This window comes from Chrysoperla carnea, chromosome 5 (assembly GCF_905475395.1).
Source record: "Chrysoperla carnea chromosome 5, inChrCarn1.1, whole genome shotgun sequence".
NCBI classification, from domain to species: Eukaryota; Metazoa; Arthropoda; class Insecta; order Neuroptera; family Chrysopidae; genus Chrysoperla; species Chrysoperla carnea.
Genome location: NC_058341.1, coordinates 5,367,287 through 5,388,531, shown reverse-complemented (window position 1 = coordinate 5,388,531; position 21,245 = coordinate 5,367,287). Strand labels below are relative to the sequence as shown.

The 21,245-nt window shown below is 31.0% G+C and overlaps 2 protein-coding genes across 2 annotated transcripts; one reads left to right on the top strand and one right to left on the bottom strand.

Annotated features, from left to right (window-relative positions):
• The first annotated feature begins 1,299 nt into the window (after window positions 1-1,299).
• On the top strand, window positions 1,300-5,736 carry LOC123301588 (beta-1,4-N-acetylgalactosaminyltransferase bre-4). Its single transcript, XM_044884415.1, has 4 exons — window positions 1,300-1,508; window positions 3,538-3,867; window positions 4,021-4,453; window positions 4,813-5,736. The coding sequence occupies exons 2-4, from the start codon at window positions 3,710-3,712 to the stop codon at window positions 5,350-5,352; spliced, it is 1,131 nt and encodes a 376-aa protein (XP_044740350.1). The 5' UTR covers window positions 1,300-1,508; window positions 3,538-3,709; the 3' UTR covers window positions 5,353-5,736.
• Window positions 5,737-11,119: 5,383 nt separating this feature from the next.
• Window positions 11,120-20,088, bottom strand: LOC123300339 (sperm flagellar protein 2-like). The gene is made up of 11 exons (XM_044882901.1): window positions 19,692-20,088; window positions 18,045-19,143; window positions 16,450-17,048; window positions 15,715-16,074; window positions 15,379-15,438; window positions 15,082-15,240; window positions 14,401-14,712; window positions 13,575-13,975; window positions 12,636-13,269; window positions 11,872-12,456; window positions 11,120-11,769 (listed from the first exon to the last, which is right to left on the bottom strand). The coding sequence occupies exons 1-11, from the start codon at window positions 20,086-20,088 to the stop codon at window positions 11,120-11,122; spliced, it is 5,256 nt and encodes a 1,751-aa protein (XP_044738836.1).
• Window positions 20,089-21,245: the final 1,157 nt, after the last annotated feature.

Genomic DNA, 21,245 nt, shown 5'->3' with positions numbered 1-21,245 from the left:
CTCTGTGATACAAGATACTAGCTTAAAGTATAACTTTGTAATGGCTCGCGAATGGTATCATATAAAATAGATATTTCTAAAATAAAATTATACTTCAATTATTGACAAATATTTTTTATTTAATTGCTCCTCATCAAACGTTAATTTCTTTCAAACATCAGGTTGTAAACCAGGATCCATGTTATTATCCGCTGTGAAAATATTCAATTCAATTTTGATTTTAAATTTATGACAAATACAACAAAACCCATCTTTATTAATTTGTAAATCAAACCAACGACGATGACATACATTACATACTTCAAAATTCAAATTCTTTTGAGCAATCTCAAAATTTTTTGCATACATTTTAAAATTAATATCATCTTGATAAAGATATAATTCTTCTTGATCTTGTTTTCGTCGTTTCCGATGATCACGCCTTAATGATCGATTACGATCATGCTCTTTACGACCCGCCAACGTACGACGTCGTGGCATTAAATAACTTTAAAATTATAATAGCTATAATTAAAATTTTTTCATTACTTGTATTAATATCACTTAAATTTTTTAATTATTCTACTGTAGAACTGCAAAAATTAATTGTTTATGTTTTGTTATCACGTTTTTTGTATTTTTCATTATGAAGTTTTTTAATACTTGAAAGAATCTACAGATGGCCACTCAATTAAAATTAATATTAAATGTAGCCAATTATATTTTAGTATTAGATGTAGCTCACAGATGGTGCCACTGTCTCTACATATATATAGATTGTATACACACATGTAATAAATAAAAAATACTGTTGTTTTTTATTATTTATATAATTTTTTCTAAAAATAATGATTGATAACACATCTAGACATAAATATGGACCTACAACATTTCATTTCATGTCTAAATCTTTTGTTTTTTTTTTTTTGTAAAGTTTTCCACTAAAAAGTTACATTTTAATCTAGTAGAGGCTCGCTTCGCTCGTGTGATAAAATGGCTAACTCGTACTCATTCAACCCATATTAAGTCAATTCAAAAAGGTTGGATTGAGCTAATGCTAATATATTTGTTACTTTGTTTCTAAGGAATTTTCGCTTCTGTGGAAGTTATTAATTGTAATTGACTTATTAGGTTGAAGAAAAAAAAGTATTTACATGACTTTTCTTCATTTTATTCATGCGCAGAACATAGGTATCATCATGCCAAAATAAATTCTGTAAATTTAGTAGATCTATGATACACGTATGAATTAGTATTTACCGTAAATTTATAAACTATTGAATGGAAATTTTGCACGTGAGGCGGAGCTACATTTGCAGATTGGTGCAACACAAAAACCACCTCTCAACATAATATATATTTTTTAATAATAATAATACAATTCATCTCCTGAAATGTTTAAAATAAAATAATAATTATAACAGAAATGTCAAAATGATACAAGTTTTCCAAAATATTAAACAATTCAAAAGTGGTGTTGTTATTCAAGTTATCCAAGTTCAATCCAATTCATAAGAATGTTTTTGAAGGTATTTATAAAATTTTATATCGATTATAATTTAAAAAAAATAAGAAGTTGTAACTAAACACATTGCCCACATTAAAAATAGAATACTTAATTAAGTTTTTATCATATTAGAAAAGTGAACAAATTTACATTTCATGTTTCATGGCAATTTAAGTTTCAAATCCAAGGTTCTTTTCACAATTGTTTCTAACATGTTAAACTACTTTTAAGCGAATCTAAAATATCATTTTTTTTTACTTTTTATACATATGTGAAATTTAAAATACAACTTATTATAATTTTACAACAATTTTCTTCATTCTTGTTGGTTTGATTTTGATACCTTTTTAACGAAGGTATTCTCTAATAAATTATCTGTGCCCTAACAAAATTGTATACAAAAAAATATATTAACAAAATGTATAATATTATAATTCTTTACAACAATCATAAAATTGTTTAGTGGAACGTTAATTGTTGCAAATAATTTAAATAAATGTGATCAGAGTATGTTTAAAATTTTATATATATAGAGTGTCTCAAAATTAACGCAAAATTTGTTAACATAAATAACAGAGTTTTTAATTAAAAGTTACCGGAACACAGGAACATTCCAGGAAATTGTGAAGCCGACGAGCTTGCCAGAAATGGCACGATGCTGCCGGGCACAAGCATCAAAAGGAGCTGTCACAGTGATGGCGAGGAGGATACAATGTCTCATCTTCTCTGTCACTGCCCAGCTCTTGTCATGAGGAGATGGACTTACTTGAACCAGCCTCTCTTTGACGACCTCTCCGACCTAAAGTCAGTCGACGTCAAAGCCCTCCTGCTGTTCTTAAACGATTAGTTTAGATTAGATTTTAGTTAGGAGTAAGTCTTAGACGATCTTTTGTTTACTTCAAAGATGTTCCAGGAGCCTTAAAGATTTGATAAACTGGGATAGTTCTGGACGATATTTCATTTAATGCACTTGATAGGGATCAGTCCATCCCTTAGACAATTAAGTACATAATGGTCTAAGGGTCTGGGCCATGAGAGTTTGCCCAATAGCGGTTCTTCCATTTCTATTCCGATGATAGTTCATTTTTTTTACGCGTATCTCTCGATTTTTAAAAACTCAAAAACTGTCAACTGTCACACTTTTTTATTAGACCTAAAATGTCGTAATATTCAGATCTTGCGTTAATTTTGTGACACCTTTTATTTAAATTTATATTTTATAATGTTTTATTTTCTTATCAATTCTAAAAAGATAACAATGTTTCCATAAATTACAATTTTAAGAGTGTAACTAAAAATTGGGTAAATATCATTTGCCTTGGAATGTATCCATTGTAGTAGGGTTTCAGGCAATTTATTAGAATTAGTTCTCTACAAGTCAAAGAAATCTAATTTTCGAGGCTTGAGTTCAAAATTTTTCTTGCAATTTTTTTCAGTTACCGATTTAAACAAACACTCGTATTTATTAGATTTTTGGGCAGGTAAATAGTTGTCTAAATTTACTAAAAGCCTGCTACGTGCAATTTTTGAAAAATAATACCATTGTTTTAGATTAACTATTTTTGGCTGCAACAAAATCGCTGTTATTTAATTGAATGAGTAAAAAAAAATTTCTCCATCAGAGAAATTAGGGGTGTTAGACCGACTTTGAAATAAACCCGATAGACTTAATGACACGATACGAAAAAACAATTTTGAGCAAAACTTTTCAGTCCGTTTTTGCCTAAGCTGTACGGAAAGGTTGCAGAAAAATGTTTCGAACAAAAAACGTTACTTTTTTAATTAACAACATTTTTCTAATTAAAAGTGTTCGTCTATTGATTACCAGTTATGGAGTAGAGAGAGCTTTTTTTGAGCTTGACTTAGGTCAAATTTTTACTTGAAGCATTTTTATCGATAAAAAAAAAAGTTTTCGTGGTTCAAGCATATGCCAACTTAAAAAAAGCACCCTGTATTTAAATTAAGTGGGCGTTATAATTATATTACAAGAACTTATCGTATCTGATAAGCTAAGTTTATTAATTACATCCTTTATTTTCATTTGTATCTAGTGATTCCATTCAACAACGACGGAAGCTTAAAATGTAAACAAGAAAAATCTCCAGAAGAAGTCCAGATCTTCAGAATCTCATCACTTTTACGAACAAAGTGTATCCAAAAAAGGAAAGAAACCACCCTTCCAAATAAGAATGACTGCATTATTAAAATTGATTTGAAAAAATAATGGTACCTTGGGGTGCACTAAATCACCTTTATAAAGGTCTTGCAACAATTGTCATCGCTTTGATTGCGTTGCAATATTTATTTGGATCTGTATTGGAGAATCGACGTACGACTGATACTGCTGAAAGTCTGATTGCACAATATAATCGTTATCGAAAGTAAGTAAATGTTTTTAAAAGCTTATTTTTATTTATAGGCAATTTTATTACAGATATGATGTACAAATTACATAGTGAACAAAATTAAATGTTTAAATTATTTCTCCAAATTGATTAAACCAAAAGTAAAATATTTGAAAAATTCATTTTCAGTCACAACATTTCAAAACCACGTTTCTATCAAGGAGCACCAATCTCAATTGAAAAAACTAACAATAACAGTATTTTAATCTCAACAATCCTCAATTATAATAAATCTCAAGCAACCAATAATAATAGCTCAAATTTAACACAATTCAACGAGAATCCATCAGCAATACCAAATTGTCCAATTGTATCGCCCGATTTAGAAGGACCGATTCAAGTGAATAAAACAATATCGAAAATAAATGAATTAGAAGCACAATTTGGTTCATGGTTACAACCAGGTGGAGCGTATGCACCCACAAATTGTGTTTCACAAAGTGTAGTGGCTGTGATAGTACCGTATCGTGATCGTGCTGAAAATTTACTCTTATTTCTAGCTCATATGCATCCATTTTTAAAGAAACAACAATTAGACTACGCTATTTATATTATTGAACAGGTAAATACAATCAAAATTTACTTTTCTTCTTGGGGAAAAATTGTATATGAATTAATTCTACTTTATAGGGTAGCACACGAAGCTAAATGTGTAGTAACTCGAGCGTCTTCGAGACCTATTGGATTTTATAGCTTACCTGTTTGTTTTTGAAAATTGATGGACCGTCGCTGACAATTGAGGCGGTTAGCGACCAAAATGAATCCCCTCAGGTCGAAGTATGACTAAATATCTACGAAATATCTAAAAATCAAATTCATGATTCATTTTGATCGCTAACCCTTTCAATTGTCAGCGATAGCCCATCAATTTTCAAAAAAAGGGTCATTTTTCAAATTTTACAATTGTATTCTTATTTTAAGGATGGGACTGGACCATTTAATCGTGCCATGTTAATGAATGTCGGGTTTACCGAAGCGTTAAAACATCGTCAATATCAATGCTTTATTTTCCACGATGTGGATTTACTACCTGAAGATGATCGAAATTTATATAATTGTCCAGAACAACCACGACATATGAGTGTTGCAGTGGATATTTTCAAGTATCGTTTACCGTATCAGACGCTCTTCGGTGGTGTGTGTGCATTAACGCGAGATCAATTTATCAGTGTGAATGGATTCAGTAACATGTTTTGGGGCTGGGGTGGTGAAGATGATGATATGTCAAATCGTGTTATTTATCATAATTATCATATATCACGATATCCGGTGAATATCGCACGGTATACAATGTTAACGCATCATAAACAGAAAGCGAATCCAAAACGTTATGAAACGTTGGTCGAAGGTAAAAAACGTTATTCACAAGATGGTTTAAATAGTTTAAAATATACGCTAAAACAAACAAAATTTAACTTATTATATACATGGGTATTAGTTGAATTACATGCGCCCAGCTGATGGAACGCCCTCTCGGATTTAATTTTTTGGAAAACTTAACATATTTCAATTTAGTCAAATTGTACAAAAAAATACAACAAATTAAACGAACTTAACATGGATTTTCATAAGTTATCGTGGTAAATGTATCGTGTTTAATCGCATTCGGGAAGGTTTGCTATGAGAAAAATTATAAAATTCATCCAAAATTACTGAGATTAAGCCGCACCCTATGGTCTAAGTGTTTCCCACCACAGGACAGCTGTTCTAACCTAACTTAAGGGGTTCTATCCAGTAGCGAGTGCAATGAAACACTGTTTTTGTTTTGGAAGACCATTCCTATATGTTATAAATATGAAAGTAAGGATTTTTGTCTGTTTGTTTGTTTGTTTGTTATGATTTCACGCTAAAACTAGCGAATGGTTTTTAATGAAACTGTACAGCAATATAGGTCATACATCAGAATAATACATGAGCTATAAATTATAAAGATATACGGACCCTATGGTCTAAGTGTGTCCCACCCCAGGACAGCCACTCTAACCTAACCTAACCTACTTTAATCTTCACTGTTTTGGATGAGTTTTGGTACAAAATTTGAATGTTATAAAACAGTGAAAACATATCATGAAAATCCATCGTTATTTTAATGAATAATAAATAAATGTTAATTAAGTTTCAAAATTGAGTTTATATTTGAGTAAACCTCAAATATTGATTCGATTAAGCATTTGAAATGAAATCATAAAGTGCTTTATTTCGATGGATTATTTCTGATGGTAGCAATTCCAAATGGCAAATACTTTTAAAGTGCTTCCTAAATTTTCAAATATCGTACACTGTCACTTGAAACCCTTAAAAAAGAGCACTTTGTGATTTTAAATGCTAAAGAACAATTTAAATGGTGATAATAACATTTCTTTTTGAAATGTTGGTATTAAATTTTAGTATTTTTTTTTCTGGTTAGTTTATTTACGGAAATCACTGAGAAAAGTTAGGGGTTTTCGAAACGATTTATAATGATTCTGTGAATCATAGCGAATAGACAATTGCGGCAGTTGATTGGATAAACAGATTATTTTAACTCTTGGCGCCGTGCTTATCACGCGATGGACGAAGGCCTAAGCAATTAACCGGCAATAAATCGATATTGAAGGCAGCTTTATATATTCATATTATCCTTGCTCGTACTGGGCAGTTTCTCCATATAATTGTGTTTATTGTAATCGCTACCGCAGTTAGATAGATATTTTTGACTGTCCAGTTCAAATATTTGCGTCAGGATTTTTACCTAAATTTCTAGTATTCGAAAACACTTAAATTTCAATCGAATTTTCGAGCATAGTTTACGAAAAAAAAAAATTTATTTTATAGTGAGAATTTAAAAAAGTATGTTTTGAAAGTTCCAAAAACCGTGTACGATCCGAATAACAAAAAATTTTTAGGTAAATAACATTTATTCTATAACTGTGTGTGATTTTAAAATCGCAAACGATTTCTTCTAGGAATAAATCACATATTATTCTATGATTTTAAGTGAGAGTACACCGTAAGATAAAGTCAGAATTGAGTTTCCTATTTTGTCACTTTTGCATCGGTGGAATGTGAAAAGTATAACGCGAAAAATCGGTATATTTTATTATGAAATTAGGTATTTTTCAATCTTTATGCCTAACTTGTCTCTATGTTAGGTTAATTTCTCTCAAAACTAATATAATTTGCAACTTCCCTTGAAAGCAGAAGGGACCAAATGGCGTACTTCAAACCAGTCTTATGTTCCATATTGGAAAGCTTCCTTATGTTCCACATTGGGCTGAAAAGTTCGTAGCTAACATAGTCGTATAATACATTTTTTTTATTAAAATTCGATTTTATTGTTCAACGTAGTTGCTTTCGAGAGCGATACAGCGAAATTTTTCGATATCATTTGTGTAGTACAATTTGTCTGGCTTAAAATACGCTTAAGTTTCGGCGGTTAACTCTTCATCGGAGCTAAATCTCTTTCCATTGAGCATTTTTTTTGAGGTCTGAGAACAGAAAAAAATCGCAGAGGGTCGCAGGAATGCAACTTCTGCTGGTTAACTAAATAGTTAATTTTGGATTAACTAAAAATAATATGGATTTAACACTAGTAGCGCCATCTATATGTCAGCATACGAACTAATACAGGACTCGTTTTGATTATCCACTTAAAATCAAAACATAGTTTGCGATTTATTGTTTAGGATAAACCGAAAAGTAATAAAAAAAAAAGTGAGACTATAATTTATTAACAAAAATATATATATATACTTAAAATATATTTACAAAAGTAGGACTTAAAATTTATATTTAAGGATTCTTAAAAGATAGCCCCCTCTTTATCTATTTACTGGTAAATTATATAAAACAGCGAATCTCTATAATAATTATTATAAAATTACATATCTTGTCCTTTTTGAGTCCATACTCAATTCTACTTCAAAAGGACAGCTTCCATTTTTTTTTTTTCAATAGACACAATAATCTCAAACAAACAAAAAAAAAAAAGTATTTGCTCGAATTTATTAATCTCTCAAATTAGAAAATAAGCGTGCAAAATTTTTTTAGGGAACAACAGTATTAGTAACAGTGAATTAGAAAATTGTTGGCCTAATTTTTTTATTAAGAAACATTGGTCATAATATTTTTAGCCTCAAATAATTTTAGATTTAATCAAATAATATTCTAGTTTTTGAGTGAGATATTTTTTACAAGATGAGTTAGAATAATTTTTCTTGTATCAGAATGATACAAAATTTTAACAAGAACATGCGTCTGATTTTTTGAACAAAAATAATCACTTTACTATTATACAAGGTGTCTTAAGGCTGTTGGATATTCTTATAGCCTTGGAGATCGTGATAGTAAAACTACACTTACACGGATTTCGAAATTTCGCACATGAATCAATACTATTTAACGATAGGTACAATATGGACTAGGTGTGCCAGGAGTTATCCTGACAGAAATATTTTTTGCCAAGATTTTTTTATATCTTACTAATGTGACAGATATTTTGGTCAAGCTTTGAGCTGCCACACCGAGATATTTCAAAAGTAGAACTCAAAACGAAATAATAGATAAAATTTGCAATAAAATGGTCTCTTGCAAATTAATTTCCATGAAAGTGCAAAATACTTGTAATTATTAAAAATATAAAAAATATTTCTGCCATGATAAACCCTGGCACACCTAGTACATATTCTACCTATCGTTAAATAGCATTGATTCATATGCGAAATTTCGAAATCCGTGTAAGTGCAGTTTTACTGTCACGGGCTCCCCGCTTAAAAATTACTCATTCTTTTAAAATTATGAAAAATTATTCTAAAACACCTTTAATATTGGATTCAGGTTCGAATTCCAATCGGATAAAATACAGATTTCATTTTACTGCCATCTATTCTTATCCGATTTGGAGTTATATAAATATTCGATCCACAAGTTTTTTTTATTATCGAATTGAACCTGTGAATGAATCATTGAATCATATGGCCTCGATTTTGAATCGAATTAAAATGAAAGTTTATACATTAAACGCTTGTAATTAAAGAAAAAAAAAAGTATTTAGTGCCAATTAGGGATAGATTTAAAAAATATTTTGTATCTTATTTCAGAAAATGAAATCAAAAAAAATATGAAATCATCAATATGTCTTCTCAAAAATATAATATTTTGAAATTGTTTTTATATAAATATAAGTTGAATAATTTTCTCAGAAAAATTAAAAGCGCCATTTAAATTTCAATACCTTATAAATTGGCAGCTAGCAATACGATTTATAGTCGAAGGTGATAAATGGCTCTAATTTTTAATTTCCACTCGTGTTTTAAAGCGTAGAGAGCTAAACATCAACTCATATTCGTATCTGGTAAGAGCTACACAAAAATTTTGAATAGACCTTGATATTTACAAAAATTGATTATTTAAAAAATATTTATTTTCTTTACTTGATAGTTTTTTGGTAACTGTCCGAAACAATAGCAAATCGATGAAAAGGCCTATTACCTGAAATCAAATGAAAAATTTTTGTTTTTTATCCACATATCATGATTGATCAAGTCAGGCCCGTACGCAAGAGGGATTTAAACTTTTGTTTATCATGTTAAATCATAAAGTCCATAAAAACAAGAAACTCATGTTCGAGTAAGAAAACATTTTAATTTGATTAAACCGAAGTTGGAAAGCAGTGAAAACTGCTAGAACGTGAAACATTTAATGGACATTTGGAAACGCACCTTCATTGCAAATATCGAGTATTTCGAGTCGGTCAATTCGTTTCCGTCAAAGTTAAACTTCATCGATCTTCGTGCAAAATTGAAGACTATGGTACAAAAAGTTGAACGCAAGAGTCTGGTCTGCCTGAAAAATTTTTTTTGGGAAAGAGATAAGTAAAATTTGCGGTCTCATTTATCGAAGTATCAAACGCAAATCAAACATTGTTCTATTCGTACAATATCTGGCATGTCATCCCCAAGAAAAGCTAATAGATTTGTTAACTCGATCGATATTGTGATTAATGATTAAATTGTGGAAAATGTGAATTAGTTCATATTGGACTCGGTTGCTTATATACATATACTCGCTTACTTCTTGTTTCACCGCTTGTGAAGAGATTCTCAATGGGGGAAGGGAAGTTGACTTTCAAAACCCCCTATGCGCACGGGTTAGGACTAAGTATTGAATAGAGAGACGTCAAATTTAAGGACATCAACCGAATTGTCGAATACCGAATTGTAGCTGACTTTTCGATACAACATGAATTCTCTTATTATACTTAAAAGGAGAAATCTAGTCAAGAAAAATATCTCCTTTTACTGCTTTTCTAATAAATACGTGGTTAATAAGACATATTCTAGATAAATTATTCAATTTATATTCAAAATGTATTTGTTTAAAGTTCCTGGAAGCATTAAGTAGGTAGTAAAACATTCCTTTTTATTCAAAAATTTTCCTAGAATAAATTTTTGAGCTCAATTTTAATGAGAGTCAAGAAGCTATCAAGTGTAAAAAACTTATAGTATTTTCGTAATCCTTGTTAGAAGTTTGAATAAATAGAAAGTAGTTAAAAGTACACGAAAATACCATTTGTGTGTTTAGTGTAGGCGCTGAGTGGGTTTCGTATGCATTCACAGATCCTAACAAACAAGGAGAATTATTAGACGTATTTTGACCCACTGAATCCGAATTTTCAACTTGCTTATCGCTCAGAGTGGGGGAAATTTGTTATAGACAAATAAATTGTTTATACAACCATAGCTTCTAAACTAGAATTTTAGGAAACAAAAGAAAATTTTAAATCCAAGTTTTCGACCGAATTTTGCCAAGTTTTTAAAATTTTAAATAGTTTAGGAGCTAGGGCAGTATCAACAATTAATTTATTTATAACAAATTTTCACCCAGCGATAAGCAAAATTTGGATATAGCGGATCAAAATACGTCGAAATACATTCCTTGTTCGATGGGACCTGTTAATGCATACAAAACCCACTCAGCGTCTACACTAGTTTGGCATTTAGGATATTTTGACCAATTCCTTTCGAAAATACTGTATTTTTTATATTACGGCTTTCTTTGACTATAAATTTCCTCTCCTATTATTTCCATAATAAAAAATTATGTATATAAAAAAAAAAAAGAAAATTGTTATTTCAAAAAATTATATAAAAATATTTATTTGAAGAAAATATATAAATAAAAAAAAGTATACAAATTAAACAAATTTTTCCTTCTAAGCTAATAATTTTCTTGTATTCGAATCGCGAAATTAAAATTGATTTGAAGGACGTACATGTTTGCGTACTATATCCGGCGGATATAATGCTTGGAATTTAAAACATGTACTTAACATATCCAAAATAATCGGATGTTGTAAAAACTTATAAGCGTAAATTGATGGATGTGTATGCGTTTCAAATAAGTCCGCATGAATTTTCTCCAATAGTTGACGTAAACTTTGATTTGTGATACATTCAACACGTATGTGCCATGGTAAACACGCTGCAAGTGTCACTAATGGTGCTTCAATCGGTAACAAATACACACGATTATTGTAAATCGATAATTGATTATCGGAGTACGTGTGCGCCAGTGCAATTGATACAAATGAACGTTTTTGAAAGTACTGTTGTTCTTCATCGAAATCATCGTTTTTCGTTTGTGATAAATGTTTTTGTTGATAGTAATACGGTAAAATACTGGGTACTGAGTCATCGTTGTCCTTTGAGAGCATGTTCGAAGATGAATTTGTGTATTGACTGAGACGATCTGGACTGCTGTAATCGACAATCGTTGTATCACCACAGAAACAATTATATTTTGACAAGTTACTATCATTACTCATTTCTCCCATTTGTTCTCCATTTACGGCTTCAAGATTATAACATTCTAAGATATCTTGTTTTTCACGCTCCGCACCTAAAAATTTAACGTCAGAGTATTTGTAATACAATTTGACCTGATATAATTTGAAATGTTCGAATTCGGGGTTTGAAGTTTACTATGCTACGTTATACTGACCTAATTTTGGATCCCAACCAATTAATGACTCTAACGTTAAACTAAGCGCTTTAACCAAACCCATGATAGGTTTTTCATCCTTGCAGAATGCTAACAAAAGCCCCGTATAATTCAAACAATCGACGTCAACTTGAAACATGTCAAATAATAAATCTTTTAATAAACTAATTCGCATTTCTTTCGGTGAAACTTTTGTAGTTGTTTCAGTCACTTCGTTTACTTCAGCAACATCCTGTACAAAATCAGATACTTTTATAGATGCATGAGATGTTTTCGTCGATGGATTCATAATTATCGATGAATGTTCAACAACTTGTGGTTCCGTTTCAAACCATAAACGAACATAATTAAAGTGTTTCCTGGATATAATTTCTTTACGTTGTGTATCATATAAACGATATGTCATCCATGTTTTTAAAACTTCATTTTCCGTTGGAAAACGTAAACCCATATTATATATTAGAAAATCACGCCAATCAACAAATTCTGGATCACCAAACATATCGAATAATATTGATGAAACTTTTGTGGGATCAACATGTCTCCATAGCAATGGTACTGAATCATGGAAACCATCTTCAGCGTCTGGATAAAAGGTAATCTTTATCGTTTTTATTTTTATTTACTATTTTAAGTGTTATATGTCTATCTCTCTTATGAGTATTTTTTCGCATTCAAAAACTACTGAACCCTTTTTTTGTGGAATTGAATTTTCACATAAGTCCTTTTTAATATAAACGACCGATTATGAGACTTTAACTTACCCGAAAAAATCAAATCTTGTAAAATAAATGTAAGGACACGTTCTGGAATACTTCCATTCGGCGCAACATCATAAAATATATCGAACAGTTGTTTCAATTGTTTATAGGTAAATTCACCTTCTCGTAATTGTTCCGTAATCGGCGGTTTCGATTTGAACGGTTTCGATGGATACAATAACGTATCACTATAAACTAAGAAGTCTTTATTATCAAGCACCAACTCATATTGAATTTTAATTTGATCCATAATCGCTTTATCAAATACTTCGCAAACAGTTTTCACACTTTTGATTTCATTATTGTATTGCTTTTGGATATTGTTGTAAATTGTATAAAACGTCAAAGCGGAACAATCGAATAATTCTTTAATATCAATATAAGCACGCTGTTCAATTGCTTTGATACGTTGTCGAATACGTTTTAGTTCAATATTTAATGCCTCTTGCCATTCTTCCTCGTTTATTTGTCGTTTCGATGTTTTTAGTGATATATCACTTCCTGTTTGGGGTGGGTCAATTAATTTACTCTTCCAATTTTCGATATGTTGTATCGCAAGTTGACTATTATTTTTGATATATTCCATAAAAGGGGTATCAGCAAATGAGGACGTCGAAATATTTATAAACAATTGTACCTAGTCAAGTTCAACAAACATGAATTTAAATTTACTGCCCCGAAAAATTTCAGGAAATTTCGAAATATAAGCGTGGAGCCTGTAACAGTAAAAGGGATCTACTTTCGAAAGATTTCGGTATGACAGCTCAAAACTTGATCAAAATATCTGCCACACCAATAAAAAATAAAAAATCCTAGCAAAAAATATTTCTAGCAGGATAAACCCTAGCACACCCAGTACATATTATACCTATCGTTAAAAGAGTATTGATGAGTTTTACTGTGACGGCCTCCAGAACTAAAAAAATTAACGGAAGTAATAACCATTGTATCATAAATCTGCTGTCCAATCGGCGTAAAAACTATTTTCTCACGATCATAAGAATAACTTGGTGGTACACTTTCCATTGATCCTAATTTCCGTTCAACAGTTTCAACCTTTTGTAATTTAATTTTCTGTATTAATTCATCCATATCTAATTTTCCGGATGTTATTAACATATAATAGTCTTGTATTACTTGTAATGTATCCGCTGTACGATTTAATTCAATTTGCATTAAATTTATAAATAAATTTGTTAATAAAAGCATTTGATCCGTCACCCAATGGCATTTAATTAAACGTTGCCGTTCGTTTTCGACTTCTTGTAAACGTTCATCGCACATTTCCCACAATTTATTACGCAGCTCATCAACACGGCAATGTAATTCAGCTTGAATGTTACCTAATCCAATAAATTGTTAGCCATAAAATTTATTTATTTTCTTTGAGGGGAAAAACGATTCTTTTGGCTTTTTTTGGAAGGAAAAAAGATAGAAAGATTTGGGGAAAATAACCCCCTGGGACTATCCTGCCAGGGGATTAAAAAGTTTTTATTTTGGCGTACCTAATTATTTGCTGTCGATACTGTAGATTAAATTTAGCGCTCCTAGCGTTATATATTAATTAATTCAAACGTACGAATTATTATTGCCAGTTGGCCGGTTGCAACTTCCAGTTAATCAATAACGAGTGATATTTGGATGAGGCACCCAAATTTGATTTTGCTCCGGGGATTTTTCAGCTCTACTTAAGTATACTTCTGTGTCTTACCCAAAAGATCGTTAAAATATCGCTGAAATTAAAATTAACGTTTTTTTTGAAACTAACCATCATCTCGTAAATCGTTATTAATCGCATTATAATAATATTGAAACTCTTGTAAAGTACTTTGTTTATTATCCGGACGAACGATAAATTGTTTCATATGATCTTTTACAAACGTACAATATGGCATTATGGATTCACGATTTGCACGTTTTATAAAAAATAATTCTTTAATATCATTTAAATAAACATTTTCCATGTTCTCCCATAATGTTGCAATACCAACTCCAATATTTGGATTAATCAGTGCATGAGAAAATTTTTTATCTTCTGCATCTTTTTGTTGATCATCGGTAGCTTGTTGACTTCCGTCACCTTCAAGAACAGAAATATGGAAGTAAGTAAAAATTTAGTTTATGGATTTTCATTTTTTGAGTATAGTCGAATTTTTCTGCGGCTTATAGAAATCGAATTTTTCCATAAAGAATTGAGAGAGGAAAAATTCTGCTGCTGAAGGAAACAAAATTTACATCAATCATTTTTTGTCGGGTATTGCAAATAAAAGAGACTTAAAATTTTGTGGATAGAAAAAGTGGCCAGAAAACCCAACTGTATTCAGCTTATTCTGTTAGATTCCGAGGCGAGGCCCAAAAATGATTGGACTAAATTGGAGTGCTATAGCAATTAGCAATGAAAGATAAATAAAATTCATCGATAATTTTGACTTTACAAGTTTGAGTTTACCTGTTGTGACACTCATTTCTGAAGATATCACTTCACTGGCTGATTTTGAATGAAACGGTAATTTCTTGACGGCACTAGCGGGGTCAAGGGTTCCGCTCTTCTTTTTGCCTTTTTTATTATATATTTGCTGTAATTCTTCATAGATACTGCCAAACAAATCTATTGATGTTTTTAATGGCATAGAATAATCACCAATAATTAATTTTGCCAAATATACAATTGTTTCAAAATCGAGTTTCTCATAATATAAAATATATTGGACACCTTCATTTCTATAAAATTTATCTAAAGGGGTACCTTCATCGTACATTTCAGTTGGCTTACGATTTTCATAATCTGCTTTTCTTTCTCTTCGAGCTGTAAATTTTAATTTCTTTCAATTGGTTTTATCGATAAAAAGCTTCATGCAAAAAATGTTGGATGTGTAGGCGCACGCAGACGTAGACTTTCAGGCTCAATGTGAGTGTATATACCGTATCTCCAAAAGCACACAAAATAGGTTCTAGGGGTCTTGAAATGAATTTATAGCAGACCTACTCTGCTCTTGTTGACCTTCGGCGGGGTTAACAAAGGTCAGAAATATGTTTCAGGGAAATTATAACTAAAAATACAGCTGAAAACAATATTTGATACCTGTAATGAAAGCAGTAAAAAATGTGGTATGCTTCGGATCATTGTAAGTTTTTATTTCACAGTTTGGATTCGGTACGATCTTGGATATACGTTTTAGTTTATGTGGATCTTCTTGAATTTGTGAATCCGTTTTATTAATTAATAAATTTTCAATAGATGGTAATAAATCATCGATTGTTGTCATTGATGACAATAGATCTTCATTAATTTTCGGAATTTTTGCTGTCATTCGATGTTCAAGAATCAATGCTTGTTTCAATGTACGTGGATAATTTAATAAAACGTAACCTCTGTCATCTTCTAATGTTTTTAAATATGCAATTATAATTTCTGCCATTAAATGATCATTTATTGGTTTGCCTGAATAAAAAATATATTTTTAATAGACAACCTGTAGATCATTCATAATAAGTCAAGCTATCTTTCGTATTTTCGAACACCATTCAAGAAATTCTATCAAAGAACTTCAAGATTGCAAGTAAAAAAGGATCCGAAGGAGGTCGAATCTTGATAAAAGGTCTCCGCGGATTGAAGATTGTTTCGGCCGATCAACAAAACATCCTTCAGAGTGAAGATTCTATCCATAGGGGCTCCCAGTAGTTTATAGAAGGCTCTGGACATCGGCCTCTACCTTTCACGAGAAGAATTTTAAATTTCATGCAATTTCTTTACAGTTTTAGAACTGTTTTAGAAATTTACAGTGTGTCGCATTTAAGATATAAATTTTTCATTTACCTAAGACCAACGATTCATATGCTTGTTTTCCCAACAAGGCTTCTTCGGTAAAATTTTCTTTTGCTAATGTTACAGGTAATATTTTTGGTGTTTGCGTTGATTTTTCATAAATTACAACTTGTTGTTTCGATGGTTTTACTTTTACAAGTTGCTGTGGTTTTTTCTTTACAACTTGTGCTTGTTTTTTCTTAGCCTTTTCCGATATTTTTTTATTTTTCGAATCTGGTACCACAACCAGAGATACATTTGTCGATGATAATATCCAACGGACAGTTTCATCATAGAATTTAATTTCAATATCCTCGATACCTAACATTTCCATTTGAAAACATTCTAAAACGTATTTAATCGCACTCTCAATTTGTATAATTGTTACGTTGGCACGCTTTAATAGGTCCCGTAATACACCCATCAATGTATAATCGGTGATATTTGTAACAGCGGCAGCGATACGAAAATTTGGTATTTTCGGTGGTGATAGATTTGATGGTATCGGATATTTGGTTAATAATAAACGATGTACAATATGTCCGATTAACACATAACTTTCATTTAATACACTTTCATCAATTTCTTTTAGATTATCCTCGAATAAAATTCTAAAATCGATAAAGAGTTTTAACAGCTATATGTAAGAGGAGGGGATATAATACTTAATACGACAATGGAAATAAACGCTAGTCACCTCCGTTCAAATTAGAAACCATTTACTGCAAATAGAAAGCATTAATGATGTTTTGGAGGTAAGCAACTAGTAGGGAATGGCGCGGCCGGGACGTCTTGGGTTTGATTTCCGTTCTGGTGAAAATTTCTTCGTTAGTGTTAAATTGTTAAGTTCATCATCACACTCTTCGATATTTAAAAATCCTAGGAAAGGTTGCTTCGAAGTGAATGTACGGATTTTCAAAGATCGAGCTACACTGTAGTCCTCAAAAAACAAATTAACGGATATTTTCCTTTTCAAAATTCCGTATCTCAATAAATTTTGAGTAAGGAATCACGTATTGTCCCCTAATAGATATTTTTGGTCGCTGGATACGAAACCGATGTCAGATTCACGGATTCTGTCACGTATTTCGAAAATTTTTCCATTTTTGACCGGAAATTCCACTTTTTGACAAAAAAAGGCAAACTGAGTCATCTAGAGTGTATTTGTGGTCGCTGATTACGAATTCGATGCCGGATTGCACGGATTCTGGTACATCTACCGAAAATCGTGACCTTTTTTGGTCGGGGGTTTCAATATCTTGGCAAACTAATTATTTATCGTCGAAACTGTGTCATAAGGGGTATTTTTGCTCGATGATTACGAATTCGATGTCAGATTACATGTTTTCCAACTTCCCACTTTTTCCGGCGTATTTACTGCTTTAATGATTACAAGGGAGCAGAAAACAGGAAGTTTTGGTTCAGAGGAAGTAAATAAAAAATTTTATAAATTCAACTTTCATTTGCCATAAAAACATACTTAATTATATCTCCAAGATCTAGTCAAAAGGTCCAGCCAGGTCTAGATCAACTGTTCACTCTTTCTTGACCCCCTCGGTAAGCCCCGGTAAAAAAATTTACTAAAAAAAAAGTTACTGGACTTATACCTTAATTGCCATTGCCCTAAATAATGCGTATACTCAAACAAATCATTATCATTTAAAATATTCTGTCGATCATATTCCATTTGGACAATTTTCTCAACGGGTCCAGGTATTTCGTTGATAACTTTCTCCACATGCTCCAAATAATCGTACAACGGTTGACTGGCCAAAAATAATTGACGCCATTGACCTAATAAAAATTGAGGTACGCTTTCGTTATGTAATCGCTCATAATCCGCTGTTTTCACTGCCATATCGACAAAAGTATTCATTATGTCATTACAGATATTATAATGCATATCCGCTTTTGATTTTAATCGTTTCGCATACAATTTTCGATGTAATTGTATGTTTCGTTCACGTTCGAAATCATAATGACGTTGTACCGTTTGTAGCTCTTCGACGCGATATAAAACCGCATTATTAAAATCATCTGCACGTCGTCGTTCAATAAGATTCTCAACTAATCGTCGATTTTCCGCTATGATATTCTTTTGATTTCGTACATCGAAACATTTCGTTACAATTTGTTTCTCATATTCTGACTGTTTTAGTGTTTTTTCCGCTATTAATTTATCAAATTCATCTTCTTGTTTCGATAAAATATCATTCCATAAATCTTGGATTAATTTCGATTCTAATTTCTGTTTATATTTTCGAGCGGTTGTTATTTGTCTGAATTTTTGTTTTACTTTATGCATGATATCTTCGGGAACGGGTGAATTATTTTCCATGCTCTGTTCAGCATGAATTATTGATAAAAGTTCATCGTAAGTGCAATCTCTCATTTCGTTTAAATCAAATTTTCGTATTGTTTGACAGAATTCATGGTACATTTTCTTTTTGTCTGCGTCAAGTAGATCAACGCCGTGGTCAGCGACAGATGTTGGTTTAACATCAAAGAATCGTGTTGGATGGGATTTTTTATGTTTACATTTATTTTCCACATATTTTTTATAATGTTCTCGAGTTTCCTTAATTTTTTTCTCAATATTCTGGTATTTTGTTTTGTACCATTGTATTAATTCCTGTTGATCTTTTAATGGTTTCGCAAGAGGATTATTGCTAATGCATTCTTTTAATTCATCCTTAACTTTGTGTACTTAAAAATTAAAATTTTTTTTTGTTATTGTCGAAGTTGAAAGTTAGTCTAATTGATAAATGGTAAGTAATCTGGTAGTTTGAATTGGAACTACTGAAAACGGGACCCACTTCTTCTTTTAATCAGTACGAATTATTATCGCTAGTTTGTGACATCGAGCGCCGAACGCAACTTTGTCAAAAATCGAAAAATTTGGGAAAATTTTGGATTTTGTGCGATTATGACCCTAAAGGACTAGTTTTTTTATGAAACTTTTCCAGAACATTTTTCAAGTAGACTAAATTTGCTACTATATGAGGCGAGAATGGATTCTGTAGACCCAATACTTTCCACGATAGTCTTTCAAAATTTATCGACGTTACTTTGTACATCAGAGCTAACGTCAAATCCGGTAGTTCTGATTTTTAGCAGACATGTTTATGATGTTGTCCCAATGAACGAAACTTGGTCAAAAATTGAAAAATCCGTGAAAATTTCAGATTTTGGTGATTATAACCGTAAAGGGGTAGTTAGAAGAACTACCGGATTTGATGTAGATTAATAATTACCTTGAAAGCGTGTATTTTGTGATGGTATAAATCGCTGTAACTTTTTATTCTGTATCACATACAAATTTTCCGGACTTTCAAATATTAAATACAATTGATAGAATAATTGAATCGCAGCAGAACTTTTACCATCCGCTATATCATCGTACAATGTATCATCACAATGGATATTAATATTATTCAACCAGATTTTAATATGATTGAAATTTTGTCGTGCCTCCAACGGATCATCCGTTGGTACAATAACACTTAATTGTATACTTGATATGATATCATAATTATGTAAAATATGTGCAATTAATCGTCCATCGCGAGCATTTAAACCAAATTTATCGGATGATAAATCTAATACGATACCTAAACTATGCGTTAACCATTTACGTAATATATCACTCATTTTTTTAAACAATTTTCATTCATTAATTCATAAAGTTTTTCTTTTTTTGGAGGAAATCGAATTTTTTTTTTTTTTATTTGTCAAAATTTAGTGTACTTGATACTGTTTTTAAAGTTTTGAATTTTTTAAAATTTTAATGCTCCATTTTCTGTATTTATTTATTAGAATCCCCCCAGTCAAACATTAAATTTGCACTTTAGAGACCCTTCATAAAAATGCTCCTAGAATACCAGAAAAAAAATCAAAATAGAGCATTTTTTAATGTAGATTACGAATCCGTTAAGGTAAGTATTAACATAATTCTGTTATTATTAACAAGCAGGGTAGCTGTGTGAGTATGGTACTTGCATCTGAAACCAAGGTACACTGGTTCGAATCCAGTGGTGGAATTAACAATTTTACTTTTAGATTAAATGAATTTTTCCTTATGTTAAAAATTTTCCATTCTTTTTATAGTTTAAATTATATATAAAACCCGCCTTCTTGTTATTAATAACGTCATTTATGCATTTGTCATAAATCACTATTCTTTCAGGGGGTGGGAATATAAATTATCATAAATAAAGAAAAGTGATTTATGACATAAGTAGGAAAGTGGACATGTTCTCTTGTTACAAAATTTAATATTTTAGCCTTAACGAACTATATTTTGTAATAGGAGAATATAAGTGAGATAAACTATAGGACATGTTCTCCTATTAAAAAGTATCAAATTTTAGCGTAACCAAGCTATTTTTTATTTTAGCACTACAAAATTTAATATTTTGTAATAGGAGAATATGAGTGAGATGTACTAAAGGACATGTTCTCCTATTAAAAAGTTTCAAATTTTAGCATAACTAAGACAATTTGTACAAATTTTTAATATTCTGTAGCAGGAGAATATGATTTTAAAGAGTGAGATATATTTATGATTATTTAAATCCTACCTCTTGACAGAATAGTGATTTACGACTTATGCATAACTGACGTTAATAATAACAAGAGGGCGGGTTATATATATATATATATAATTTAAACTATAAAAAGAGTGGAAAATTTTTAAAGTCAGGAAAAATTCATTTGTTTTAAAGTAAAAAATGTTAACCACACCAAGATACGAACTGACGTACTTTTGTTTTATAGGTGAGTGATATACCCACACAGCCACTCAGCTT